The 13,578-nt window shown below is 42.2% G+C and overlaps 1 protein-coding gene across 22 annotated transcripts in view; it reads right to left on the minus strand.

Moving 5' to 3' along the window:
- Positions 1–1,364: 1,364 nt before the first annotated feature.
- The window catches only part of arvcfb (ARVCF delta catenin family member b), a 158,575-nt gene continuing 146,361 nt past the window's right edge, over positions 1,365–13,578 (minus strand). For 13 of the 22 annotated variants that reach the window (XM_088618389.1, XM_088618385.1, XM_088618387.1 and 10 more), the window contains 9 exons: positions 13,216–13,343; positions 12,159–12,309; positions 11,627–11,819; positions 10,840–10,951; positions 10,199–10,286; positions 9,083–9,136; positions 7,752–7,843; positions 5,767–5,879; positions 1,365–4,234 (listed from right to left, as the gene is read on the minus strand). In XM_088618389.1, the coding sequence (XP_088474515.1) occupies positions 5,778–5,879; positions 7,752–7,843; positions 9,083–9,136; positions 10,199–10,286; positions 10,840–10,951; positions 11,627–11,819; positions 12,159–12,309; positions 13,216–13,343 (920 nt within the window). In that variant the 3' untranslated portion in view covers positions 1,365–4,234; positions 5,767–5,777. Of the gene's footprint in view, positions 4,235–5,762; positions 5,880–7,751; positions 7,844–9,082; positions 9,137–10,198; positions 10,287–10,839; positions 10,952–11,626; positions 11,820–12,158; positions 12,310–13,215; positions 13,344–13,578 lie in introns of all 22 variants that reach the window. The other 9 variants (XM_088618405.1, XM_088618390.1, XM_088618397.1 and 6 more) reach the window with 4 other exon arrangements.

A 13,578-nucleotide genomic window follows, 5' to 3' on the forward strand; every position in this document is an offset into this window, starting at 1 on the left:
ACAGGTGGTATTAAGTTTGACTTCAGTCAACTCAGAAAAAGTATGGGTTTGTTCTGTGGTAAAGGAGGTAACCTGTGAAAATGTTAAGGGTCACTGCAGTGAAGAGGAAGTTTAAATTGGACACAGAAGGGGAAAACTTCAAACCTCTGGTGGGACACTGCAGTTGTACCGTTGAATAAGCTACTTTACTCCCATTGCTCCAGTATAATACCCACCTGTATAAATGAGTCCAAATGAAATTAACTTTGGATAAAGACATCAGCCAAAAAATTACTAATTAAAGCCATTTTAGGTCACCAATGATTATGTTATCTGGAAGTCTAGTTTTCTGCAAGTGCGTGTAGCTAATTGCTATGTGAAGGTACTGTACTTGTTGTACAACATGCAACAAGGTCCTTTGTTTCACAAAGACAAGTGTTTTCTGTCACTTGCCTAATCTGTGCTGAATATCAGACTAAAAAAAGTGTTAAGAGCATTGTAGTTTCACAACTGCAGGGTCCATCAGATTTAAAGTCTCTTTAAATCAACAGTATACCCCTACTGTGTGTTACAGTGTAGCCAATTCTGTCCATTAATATGAAGTGGATAAAGTAATGGCAAAGATGAAAAAAACTGCAAATGTTGGTGACGCACAGTTTAGTGAATAGGTAACCACATCCAGCTTTTTATTGGAAGTTGCTAGAAAATGGGCTTCAGGAATAAAGCCAGACAGCTTGTTTCAAACACCCACTGCCCTGTGTGTAAAACGTGCCTCTCCCCCATTCTCTTCCTGTGGTGGCCTTGTGTCCCTGTTTTACTGCCAAGGCTAAAGTAATCCATTGAGCTGGCTTCCTCAACACCTTTCGAGATGTTGCTTATATTGGCTCCCCTATAATCTCCTCGGCTCAAGACTCTGTTCCTCCAATCAAAAAAAGAATTTGTAACTCCAAAATAATCTAAGTCCAGATCTCCAGGGTGTCTAGAAAGGCAATAGTTTTTACACTCATTCTCTTAAGTAATTTTGACTGCGGTGGGGTTTATGCTGGCTGGGGATTTAGGAGGTGTATAGGAACTGGATTGTACAGGGCTTTTTCAAGACATTCGGTGTAATAAATGGAAAATATACTGATGACGAATGGAGCTATTAGAAGGCACCATCACAGAACCTTCACCCTTTTTGCGGTCATGTATTTTTCTTCTTGTTTTGCAACAGGTGGAACATAGCAAAATCTAAAATTGGGAAATCAATGGCTGTTTCTTTATCCCGCCAGGTCACCACAACTCATCACTAAACCCTGACCTTCAATGGCCAGGTTTGTGAAACAGGCATGCAATGTGCTATGTAGTGCAAAAGAATAATAGACAAGGAAGAGGTGGTCAGGGAATTCTTTCCAGGCATGGTTTATTGGAAACACACCAAATTCATATACTACAAACCTCTTCGTTTTCCTTATTTTAACAAGCTGGATACTTGCCACAGGCTATTAGTGAAATTAACATAATACATTCTGTTACTGTGGCATTTCTGATCCTACGAAAGCATAACCAACTTATTCCTCTATGAAATCAAAGCATTTTAACATTTTATCAGGTTTTTTTTTTCAGGTTTATAATACAATGTAATACAAGGCAAAAACCCACCACCAGTCTAGACTACACTGATAACGCCGAGAGAGAGAGAGAAAAGAGTAATAGTATATAAAACACATTGTTAAGTTTCGGTTTTCTTTCAATAATCTACCATGAAAATTTTAAGGCACATGATAGTTACAAACACATTTGCTACTAAGTAGTACAGTAACGTTATTGAAAGGGTTTTGATCAGTGATATCTATACAGGTAGGCCTTGCTTAGTCTTCTTCCTGCTGTAGCTTATCTCACAGCAAGATTTGTATCAGTACAGGTTAAAATATATTTAGCAATAACCCCCTGGCCTTTTACATAGGTATATAAAATGAATACAGGCCCTTTGGTAGTGTATAGTAGCAGCCAGGGATAGACAGAGATGGAAATTTCATGAAAGCACACAGTATAAATACTTTAACATGGACTATTTTCTCTTTTTTTTTCTTCAAATTAACATTAGTATTGTTATCGTAGTAATATAAGCTTTTGTAAACATATTGTAAAAATACAAGCTTTAGAAAGTCACATCACATAGAAAATAATACTTCGATGCAGGTACATGCCAGCCTCCATAAAGACGCAGGAATCAGACAGTCCTGAATGTCTCTGCTCTGCTGCCGTCTTCTACAGCACTGATCCATCACGGCCCACACATGAGACTGCCCACTCGGATAAAAGGAGAATGACAACATTCCATTGCTGAAGAAAACAGATCTTTTCCCATTTGACTTGGACTTTAAAATAGCACAGGTCTAGTGGAAACCATTGTCAAAGTCTCCGAATCGGAATAAAAGCCAGCACGTCTGTTACAAACGAATGTAAGGTTCGCTTTGAAATCGGCGATAACTGCCTTGCCTCTTTTCTGGTCAATTCCAAAGGCCTTAACAACTTGAGAACTGACAGTCAGAAGAACATTTGATATCTTACAATTTTTTTTTCATGCTTGCTTTAAAGACTTAAAAAGATGCATTAGCAAACCAGAGCACATTTTAATTAACACAGACGTCAAACATTCTGGAGCAACTCGGCATTATGGCAGTGAGATGAGACGATTCAATAATATTGACATCTCTAGTCTGTCTATCCCTGCTGCACACATCACGTCTTCTCAGCCATTAGAGTTTTGCTGGTTCCCCCCTCCCCACCCTGAACGATTTTGGCAATCAGGTTATCAATTCAAATGTTTTCTTCTTCTTTAAAAAGAAAACTGTCATTATTTTTACTTGTGGCAATACAAAATATAAATCCGTGATCAGCATGGTTCCATAGGCTAGTTACATACTGTTAGCTAAAGTGACTGATTATATCATACAAAAACATCCACTGTATGTGCTTCCCAAACATTCCGGTATGGATACACAGATCACAATGTATAAAGACCAATTAGAAGTCTGTCTGATGTCTTCTTTGTAATCTTAATGTACATCTATAAAACCAACAAAAAATATAAAATGCTTTAAAAGGTAAGTTCTGAATCTGAGAGCGGGAATTCGTTTCTCTCTCCCAAACTCACTTTTCTCGCCAGTCCCACTCCCCAGTAATGCTCACCACTCACACACAAAACGGACTTCTTTTTCCTTCTGAAGTTCTTATACAAAACCCAAAAGTGATTTCTTAAGAGATGTGCAATACCAGTGAACAACCAGGATTTTGACAATCCCCAATATGCCTTTTTTTTTTCATGCAGCAAGGTTACTGCAGATCTTCTCAGAAGTAATGGCCGAACAAGTTTCAGGAAACTTTTAATCATCTGTAATGTGTGATTCTTTTTCGTTTGCTCCATTTCATTGGGATGTGCAGAACTACACATGCCAAGTCTTCAGAAATAACGCTAAAACATCATGGTGGTCTCTCAGATTTGGACTTCCTGGTTCATTAGGTGTCAGTAGACCCTTCCTTGATTTTGCTCATGGCCAGAGCAGACCTCTTTGGGAATAAAAACCAAGCACGTTTACAAAGCTGGCACATGAAAACAGCAGAAGCATTTACCCAAAACATTTTCCACCACCCCTGCACACTTTCTAGTCCCCAAACTCAAACCACAAATAAATAAATCTTCCCCCTCGTTAATCCGTCAAAAACCAACACTCTGCTCCCCACCTCAGTCCTGAAAAGGTAATAAAAAAACAGAAAGGGAAAAAAAAAGAAAGCCTCAGGAAAAAGAAAACAGAAGTTGAACTCAAATTTAAAAATAGAAGCTATGTTTTTTACAGTTGCGAAACAAAAGTGCTAATAAACTGTGTGTTCCATTTGAGACTACACCAGGCTGCGTTAAAAAATAAGTTGGTTCAACGTGTTTGCTTTTATCGGCTGCCCGAAATGTCTTCCTCTGCCCAACACCACACTTTCATTGTCTTGCTTTGCTCCAGCCTCCTCCTGGATACCTGCTGAATCCATCCACACAAGAGCTTGTTCCAGGGCCAAGGGTGCTATGTCCAGTGGGAATGTTGATATGAGTGGTAGTAGTTATCTTGTTTTAAATTTCTGTGAAAACTTGTCTGTTGGACGATAAAAGTTCGTTTTTTTAAAAGGTCTGCTGACACGTCAACAATAAAATGACCTCCAAGTCTAATGGCAGTGGTGAAACATGAGATCCTCTTCTAATTGAGATGTTTTTTTTATTTTAAGCCTGAAACAAAAAAAAGGATATTTGTAACAGAGGACATCTCTTGTTATGAAAGCTTAATCTGTCAGAACCACAATCTTTTCAAAGAACTGAGGCTCTTATATCACTGACAAGTCTTAAACTGATACACAGTAGTGTACCACTTTATTGAACACAAAAATTGTTGCTCTGCGACTGTTTCAAAAAAACAGAGGCCAACATTTACTGTCATTGACAAAATTCATCTTTTCAATTCAGGACAATAGGACATGAAGACAAAACTTTCTGTAAAGGATCTTAAAACTGTTGCATGCTTTCATTAGAGTGACAAACAGCCACACATGAAAAACAGCTTTTTGAAATCTGTCAAAAAGTCCACTCATAGACACCAATCCCCACAGAATGAAAAAGCATATTGGGTGCTGATGGATTGTATGAGAAAGGGCAATACTAAGGTCATGATAGCACACTGACATTAGCTCTCCTTTAACAAGTGAAGCCTTCTGCATTACTTACCCACTTTCCAGCATTAAAAAAAAAACTAGGTTGCTTGATTACTTCTAAGATCTTGCTCAACTGCTGCCCTGGTAAAAGCATTCTATCTGATTACAGAGCTTTTGCAATGAGTCATGAAGATCTGACACTTAGATGCTGAAATCTGCAGTGACAATGGGATACAGCGTGACATGTAGGAGTGAAGGAAAAGCACAGAAATGGCTGACAAACGTTCAGTGCTGAACAATTTGGATGCACTTTGGCGATTGGCAGGCTTTCATCCTGGCCCAGCCTGTTGCTGGGCACAGCTGAAAGACCCAGAGCTTGTTTAAGGCAGCTCTGTTCCTCTTCTGCCCCTTGCGAATCAGGAGCTGGGAAGTGAACACTGTTTAACCCGAGCAGTTAGCTACAGCCACAGAAAACGTCCTGCTCTCCAAAAGCAATGCTGGCATGCATCACCAGGCATTGCTTATTGACTGTGAGCTTAATTTGTTCATACTAAGCAGTGGTTCTCTTATTTTTGGTTTTTGCCTGCAGGGCTGGCACAATTGCAGATTTCCTTTTTGTAAAGTGTCTGAAAATAGGACTCATCACACTTCGGGAAAATAAGCTGATGGGATCAGAATCAAAAGCCAAGTGTTTGAAAAAGTAAATTACAGTGCAGGAAATCATAGCAATGCAGGTGACTGATGGACAAAGATTCGGGGAAAAAAAATAATTTGTAATAATGTAATGTAATGTAATAATTTGACATATTATTACAGAGGATTTGATCTTTAAAAATAGTATTTAATTTAAAAACCAACCCTGCATTAATGCACTTTATGCATGCAGGGTTCAAGTTGTGCTTTAATCAAAATTACATAGAGCAACTTCTATTCTCTATTGAAAACTCCACAAAAGACCTGGAATCAAGGTTAATGGCCACAGACTAACGTGGTTGTTTTCTTAAAGCTCACAGCTCTGGGTTAGTCAGCGTGTAAAGCACACAGTAAGAGCATAAATGAACAGGAGCTAGGGAAAAAAAACCTCTTCTTCTCAGAAGACTGAGGAAAACCTACCATGCATGCAATTAGACCCACGAGTCAACAGGCTGAGGTTTAACGTCACAAGCATCCACCAGATTCACTGAGGGCCTGTTACTCCTGATAAAGTTTTTCCTATTTGTGTCATTCTGCAGCAACAGGGAAAGGGTTAACAGCAAAAACGTGGGTTAAAAGAACAAGGACAAAAAAAACATTAAGAGAAGTGTAAGCCAGTGTTAGTCCACACATTTTAAAGCTGAAAAACAGCATGCAAAAAAGGCAGTTCGAACTGAACATTTCCTTAAACACAACGCAATGTGTCTGGGATGCGGTCTCAGGTGCAAGCAGGCTTAGCATCTCACTGGCTCTTGTGCCACTGCCAGCGTGTTTCAGGGGGGCTGAAGGTACTCTACTGCCCTCTTCTGGTCAGACTGGCTGACCTGATTCCTTCTCCACCGCTGTCAGGCCAGTGGTGTACAGACATGAATATACAGTATATCTAGAGCTATGCTCAAAGGCTTTAAACTGGCATAGCACTACGGTATTTAGGCTTCTAAAATGAAGCTAATCGTGGCCTTAGGATGCAAGTTTTGCACCACTCTAGAAGCCTGAATGCAGTCTGGCTACTCCCATAAAACTGAGCAGTGAAATAATGGGGCAGCAAGTTTAGGATAAGAAGGAAGTACAGTGCAGTAGCCATTGCTTGGGCACATATTAACACAAAATGCCAGCCTGGCATGTCAGTACCTGTCCATAGTCTCTGGTGCTCTGCTATATTGGACATTGCCAGGCCACTTGTCAGTGGTGGAAAAGGGAGGAAAACTAGAGAAAATCAGGTCTGTCTTAGGACCTGTAATGCAGGATATATTGCTAGGGCTGCTGTGGACAGAGCTAAGAAAGGGTTTATTCTGATTTAGTAAAACACAAAGATTGTTAATGTTATATACCTTGCCTTAGCTATTACTCTAAATGAAGGCATCCATTTCCATGGCCTTTCATCTCAACTTAATTCAAACCCCATAATCTCAGGCACGCGTAATTTATTCATCACCGATAAAACACCTGAGATATCCTTCCCAGCTGGGACTGTACGTAATTAAGAACAGCATTTATATGCTAGGCTGTTAACAGCTGATATGCACGCAGGCCATCTTCAAAGACGAGAGGCCATTTATATTGGGAAGTTGAGAAGAAAAGGGGGGTGGGGGACTCCTAATCACTCAGTGATTAATGACTTTAAAACTGCAAAGCTTATACACAATTAACTTATGCTTTATATCTGCAGGAGGTAAATTGCTCTGCAATGCCAGGGTGTTGCAAGGGTCTGCAGACTGCAGGATTTAACTAGTTGAGGGTAGTCATTACTACATCTACTTGTTTTAATCTTCATCAGTCTAGCTCGCCAGCAGCTCAGGCCCTCAAACCCATATGGGTGTGGACAGTGTAGCCAGCTTTCTTGATCAGCAGGGCTGGCTCGAGCACATTATCGCTGGGAGACTGAAATCAACAGAAAATGGGCTTCGCGTTTTTTTGGAGAGCTTGAACAAAAGCAAGGGGAAAAGAAACCTTTCGATTTTCCGACCTCCGGGTAAATTTACTTCGTCTGTGAGTTATGTGTTTGTATCTGAAAATGCCCCAAGCTGGAACTCGGTGTGTTGAAGCATCCTCTTTGTGTGTTTGTTTAATGCTCCTGAAAATGTCGTTTTAACAACCTCAGGAATACATTGGGTCTCCCTGTGAGGCCTGTTTTGCTAGACACGAGGTCTTAAAGGGACGTCAGCCTCCAATGTAAAACCCCTAACTTAAACACACTGAGGGTTATAACATTCTTTATATTTCAAATGAAAACCAAGGGAAGAGTAATGTCATGTAACTCTAAAAAAAATGTTGAAAAAAATATTTTTCAATCCTCCAGCGAATTCTGCTGCCATTCTCCGATTGATAAAAGAGGATCCCTCAGCTGCATAATGGACGTTTTTAAGGAGATGAAAATGGCTCTCGCAGTCCGCCCTTCTGGTTACCTTTAAAGGTTCTCGTTCTGTCAAGTCACCCGAGCTGTCGCCTTTCCTGTACTTGCTTTCTTTATCCCGCTGATCGATAGTGGAATACCCATCTGGAGAGGAGGAAAAACAGCCCATAATAATAATACCAAGAGACCTGTGGCTGTACACGTGCCACTTCAAAAGAACATTTTCAATAAATGACTTATTGTGAGGGGGGGGGGGGGAAGATATTATCTCAAAATAACATGATATGAATATTTAAAAATATTTAAAAAGCCTTAGCACTTCCAGAACCCCTTTCCCCAAAACCATGGGGTGTATGAATAAGGCTTAAGTATAACTGATGCTTCATAACTGCAGTTATGAAAGGATTTACAGAACAGAACCAATAAAATGTTTCTCATCTTTCTACATCTTTTTTTTCTCTGTATAACTGAATATAGCAAAATCTTTAACTTGCCAGCTATAGTCTTATGGGATTAGGGTACCACATATATACCACTTCCTGCTCTACAGCACCCCACTTTATTGAGGCTCCCCAAGCAGATGAAGCTGTGAGGGGTCCACTGGATGAACACTAAGTCTGCCTGCCCCCCCCCTTCCCGGTCAGGTGGAATTCAGGCTAGAACAAACCGTCACCATTCAGAATGTCCTTCCCACGTCTCTGGGCTCAGGCTAATGAACCACATTCCAATTAGTGTCAGCTTTTCTGACAGCTCCCGTTGACTGAGGAATGAGATGGAGGACCCAGGGGAAATGCACAGAGGCCCACCGCAAAGGCACTCTGGACAAGACTCCGTTTCAACCTCAAGAAAAAATCCACACCAAAAAAGCAGAAAGCTGCTATGGCAGACAGCAGCAGCTGTTTGTACAGATCTACATTTCCAACAGGTGTTATGTATCTTAAAGCTGGGCTTACAGATACCTCTGTGAAAGAACGAACTTATAACTAATTCCACCAGGGAATGCTATTTAAGAAGTCTGACTATTTGTATAAAATGACATTATCATTAAAAATCTAGGCTTTCAACCCACAAAACATCGTTTTTAAGAGAGATGTCTTGCTGACAGCATCAATGGGGATTCCAAAAGAATATCGCACAGCGCTGTGTAATCATTTGCTTTCTCTTGTATGACAAATAACATCACTTTAAACAAGCAAAACAAAATCAAGAAGGAATTTGGGGAGCATTTATTTTCTGCTTAAGATCGCTTTGATACACAAGACTCATTCTTGAGTGCTGCATGGTTTTAAAACGGTTGAAATCTAAGCATTTGAGAACGATCTGGGAATTTATCACTCCTTAATTTAAACTGACAGTTTTCAAGTCATGCACATTTGGTCTTACCTGGCCCGAGTTCATCCATAGGTATCATATCACCAGTGGCAGATTTCTTGTTGCCTGTAAAGTATTTACACGCTGTTTTCAATTGACTGCCACACGCGACACTTGAGGTTTTGTTAGATGACCCATTTACCAGATTTGCCCTTTTTCACGCTTGAATCGATTTCTCATTCCATCATGCGCATCTTTATTTTGGTCTCAAAACGGAGTAACATAAAGGAGTCGCCCGACAGGAGCAGGGGGTCTTGATGCCCAGCGTCCCATCAGAGAGCACGAGAGGGAACGAGACCACCCCCTCCCCTCTGCTCTGCTGTCATTCTCGGGACCCCCTGTCAATAAGATGTTCGGCTAGTGGGCTGCTCCCCCTCTGTGAAGTCCGAGAGGATAACCCGAGTCCCTGACCCCAGCTTTCAGCGTCACAGGAAGACAGCTCTCTTATCACCACAGAGGCGTACATTTCACAGAGAAGGCAATAACGTGACAGTGGTGCCTGTTGGGATAATACCAGCTGAAGACAGACAACACAGCAGTAATATTTTTTGTGGTTAACTCTGACCAGAGAAACAGAATCTCTGATCTGGGAGAACCTGATTTGTCCACATATTGTTCCTTTAGAATCCACATTAAAAATGTGCGCTTGCCTTAGAGCACAACTTTTCTAGAGTGATAAATTGGCTTAATTTCTTGGCATCAGATTTGTGCCAGCTCTATTCACCCTTTCCAGCCTGACCTACAAGAGGCTTTGCTTGCTGTCTGCAGTCTACAGTAGGTAGGTTACAAAAGAGCCCTGTTTCCTTTACTTCAAGACAGAAGAAGACAAAGGCCTTGGCATGGCTATCTGTTTTTTTTTTACAAACCTTGAAACAGTAGTTCAATAATTACACTCAACTGTTTCGCCATTCAAGGTCTTTCGGTGTCTCAGCTCCAGGGATGTGAACTACAGACACAGCTTTGGAGAACCTTGGCTCTGCGCTATGGAGGTCAGAGGGAGATAATGGAAGGCTGTACAGCAGCTCCCCCTGCGATTTCCTAGCCAGCTGGGTGCTGGCAGCCTGAATACCGAACCTGGTACCGTCGATGGAGGAACTGGATGCTTGTTCCAGTGAGGGAGTTACTGACCTTGGTTCTTCTCCATGAGCGGGAGAGTGGTGTCATCGTATCCTGGTTTTCCGGTCTTGGATCCTTTGGGCAGAGCCGCAGCTGTTGGCTACAGGGAGATAGGAGACTTCAGACTCGCAGTAGCAGGTTAAACCCTTTCCCTATGGAAACCACCAAGCACCCAGTGATTCCTTAGCTTTGTGAACCTCTCTGATGGACAGCACAAGAAGCGTGACTCCCTCATCTGTGTGTGTGTGTGGGAGCCGGCGTGCAATAGTCATCCAAGTGGGGATAAAATCCAAGATCATGCATCAGTATGTGGGGACAAAATCCAAGATCATGCATCAGTATATGGGGACTCCCCCACTACGTACATTGTCTTTGTAAATAAAGCAGATCATATTGCGAGATGCTTCTTCAATGTGAGAGAAACATTTGTGGTTATTTTGTCACCCTGTTTGGAGTTTGTTGAACCACTGTATCAAACAGCAATATTTTCTGTTCCTTCCACCTGTCCACCTGAGTCCCAGACTGTATCTGGTTGCTCTTCTTAAAACTGATTCCAGAGCGGAAAGATCTTTTCTAGACCAAAATTGGACACAATATACTAGACGAGGCCACACGGAACAGTGAGTCTGTGTAAACAGTGTGCTGATCAGTACCTGGAAGTGAATTTTATTCCAGCCATCCTTGCTCAGCGTGTTCCTCAGCTCCTTGTAGCTCCATACGGTCTGGAGGACATGCGAAGCGGCTTTTGTCTCCCGTGGAGACTGACTGTTTTTTTTTAAAAGAAAACAAAATTAGTACTCCATGTAGACCCGAAGACCTGAGCAACAATCAACTTTTAACTGCAAATTAAAAATTCTTCCACCAGGAGCAGTTTTTAATCCTGTCTCTCAACCGTTTTCCTTCTGTTAATTGAATTTTTCTTTGGAAAACAGACAAAGTTCATTACTTTCTCGGGATTAAAAACAAACCAAGAAAAACCATGTCATAGATTCTGTCATGCAAACAATATTTTAATTATTTGAAAGAGCTGTACATATTTAAAACAGCATATTAAATGAAAGCGCAGAAGCAATTTGATTAAATCTTGGCTAACAGAGGAACTTCTGAACAAACTTAAGTATCTAAAGTCGACTTGCTTCAACAGTCCTTGATGTCACATACTTTAAGGTCTAGTCACATATTTAATTGAAATCATGTGCCATGAACTGAAAAAGAGAACAACACAAAAATTGGTTCCTTCACACTCGTCTTTCCAGGAGATTTATGTATCATAGGTGAAAATTATTTGCAAAAAAAAGCAGATTAATCTTTTATCTGATGCCATAGATCATGGTGTAGCAGCCTGAGCTTATGTCTAATATACAACTACAACATGCCTGTTAAGGTCTGATTATGTTCCACTAGGCTGATTATCTGTTATAGTTTTTTTGGGAGCTTTACCTTGTCCTGTTGATGGCGACCAGCTTCTCTATGGCCTGGGCCTGGATGAGAGAGCGGGCATTCTCTGAGCTGTCGGTCACAATCTCATGGATGGTGTTGAGAATGGCCACTACGGTGTCCTCCTCCAGGTTCTTTGCAGGTCTCTGCTGGCCGCTAGGCAAATTACTGACCAGGTCCCGCATCGCATAGCTCCCTGCATGCCAATACAGAGCAACACGGAACTGGACGTCAGCCAGGGCGCGGACAATTCGGAACCAGACTGGAGGACTCTGGGATTCCCGACTCATTCCGAACTGACTCTTGCAAAACCTCAAACCTTTTTCAGTCATGGCTAAATCTGTGATTCCATCTCTGATTTTCTGCAAGGTCAGTGTCCATGCCATTTCTCAAGGCCTGGACGCAGATCCAATGGTAATCATTCCTGGAATTACTTTTTGCCCCTCCCAAAGATGGGAGCTATGCCTTCCTGTGCTCGGGCTAAATGGGGCTAGGTTTGAAACAAGTGGCTTCAGGCGGCGGGGCCTTGCCGTACCGATCAGATCTTTGTTGCGCCGGTCAATGGACAGGTTTCGGAGAGCGATGGCCACAGCACGGACCACCTTGTCCGAGTCGGACCGTAATAACTCCACCAAGATGGGCAGCCCTTTCTCCTTCCGCACTGTGGCTCGGATGTACGTGGACCACTGCAGAGCCAGGACACAACAGCGGGGCAAAAGAACAGAAGAGTGAAAAAACCTCATACAGTGTTGAAGCCATATGCATTCTGATATAGAACAATTTATCCTTAAAAAGCCTGCTTTGTTCCACCGTTTTAATTAAGAGCATTCATATTGGAACTCACCAAGGTAAAGAACGTAGCTTGTCTCAATTAAACACCATTAAAGGATTTTGATTGTTTGTTGGTTAGAAACATTTCACTTGCACATGAAAGCAAGCCCAGAACAGCAGGTGCCCCTGAGAATTCAACCACTGCAATGTGCACCATCCTCCACCGGGTGGCAGCAGCTGGTTTTCAAAAGAGTCCCCTTTCGGCACCCGGGGAAACAAAGGCATTTGCAAAATTCATAAATCCTCCTAAGGACCAAAGATACATTAGCTGCTTCACCCTGAATCAAAGGTTTGATGCATTACCAACCCAAATTTCACGTGTGAGCTTGAGAATTTAGATTAGTTTCAGCTTAGGAAGTGTAATTATGGTAACTGCCTCAGCAGCACAGCCCCCTGTGGAAAAAGTCATTCTCATATTAGAAGGAAGGTTTTGGATTAAGGAATTGTCAACCATGTAAATTAACTGTATCCGGTACCAAATTTATCAGGCTTTCTTAACGCAGCACTGAAAACCTACACCACTTATCACGCTTGAAAACACAAATACACATTTAATATAAAAAACATTGAAAATTGCATTAGAAACATGTATTAAACATGTATTCGGAAGGATTCAGGGATCACAGGCTGCTTAATATTTCCAGGATGAAGAGCAGGTAGAAAATCAGGGTGATGGTGGATGCTGGCAAGTGTGGCCCAGACTATTAGCCAAGAGCAGCCCCCCGCCTCCCTCCTGAGCCCCACGGCTCCCCGCCACTCACAGTCCACTGGCCTGCGCTCAGATTCTGCAGGGCCCCGGCCGCAGCCTCCAGGGTGTTGTAGTTCTGGCTCTCCGTGAGCAGGGAGAGGTACAGCCTCACCACCTCGGGTTGGTACAGCAGCTCAGACCCTGAGGGGGGACAGAAGGCACGGTGAGCTCCGCCGACACTCAGAGAGCCGAGCCCGCCTGCCACGTGTGGCCAGCCTGACCCGGGCAAGGACGTGCCAGAGCCATCACGTGCTACAGGGCCTTCAAGGGCGCAGCTGACGATAAGCCTGGGTACAGAGGTCCTGGAGGTTTTTATTGCACAGCGCATCAAGCCCAACAACTTGACATCTCTGCCTCCTCGGTGCAGCTTTTCAAG

This window comes from Lepisosteus platostomus, chromosome 24 (assembly GCF_059453375.1).
Source record: "Lepisosteus platostomus isolate fLepPlt1 chromosome 24, fLepPlt1.hap1, whole genome shotgun sequence".
Taxonomy (NCBI): Eukaryota; Metazoa; Chordata; class Actinopteri; order Semionotiformes; family Lepisosteidae; genus Lepisosteus; species Lepisosteus platostomus.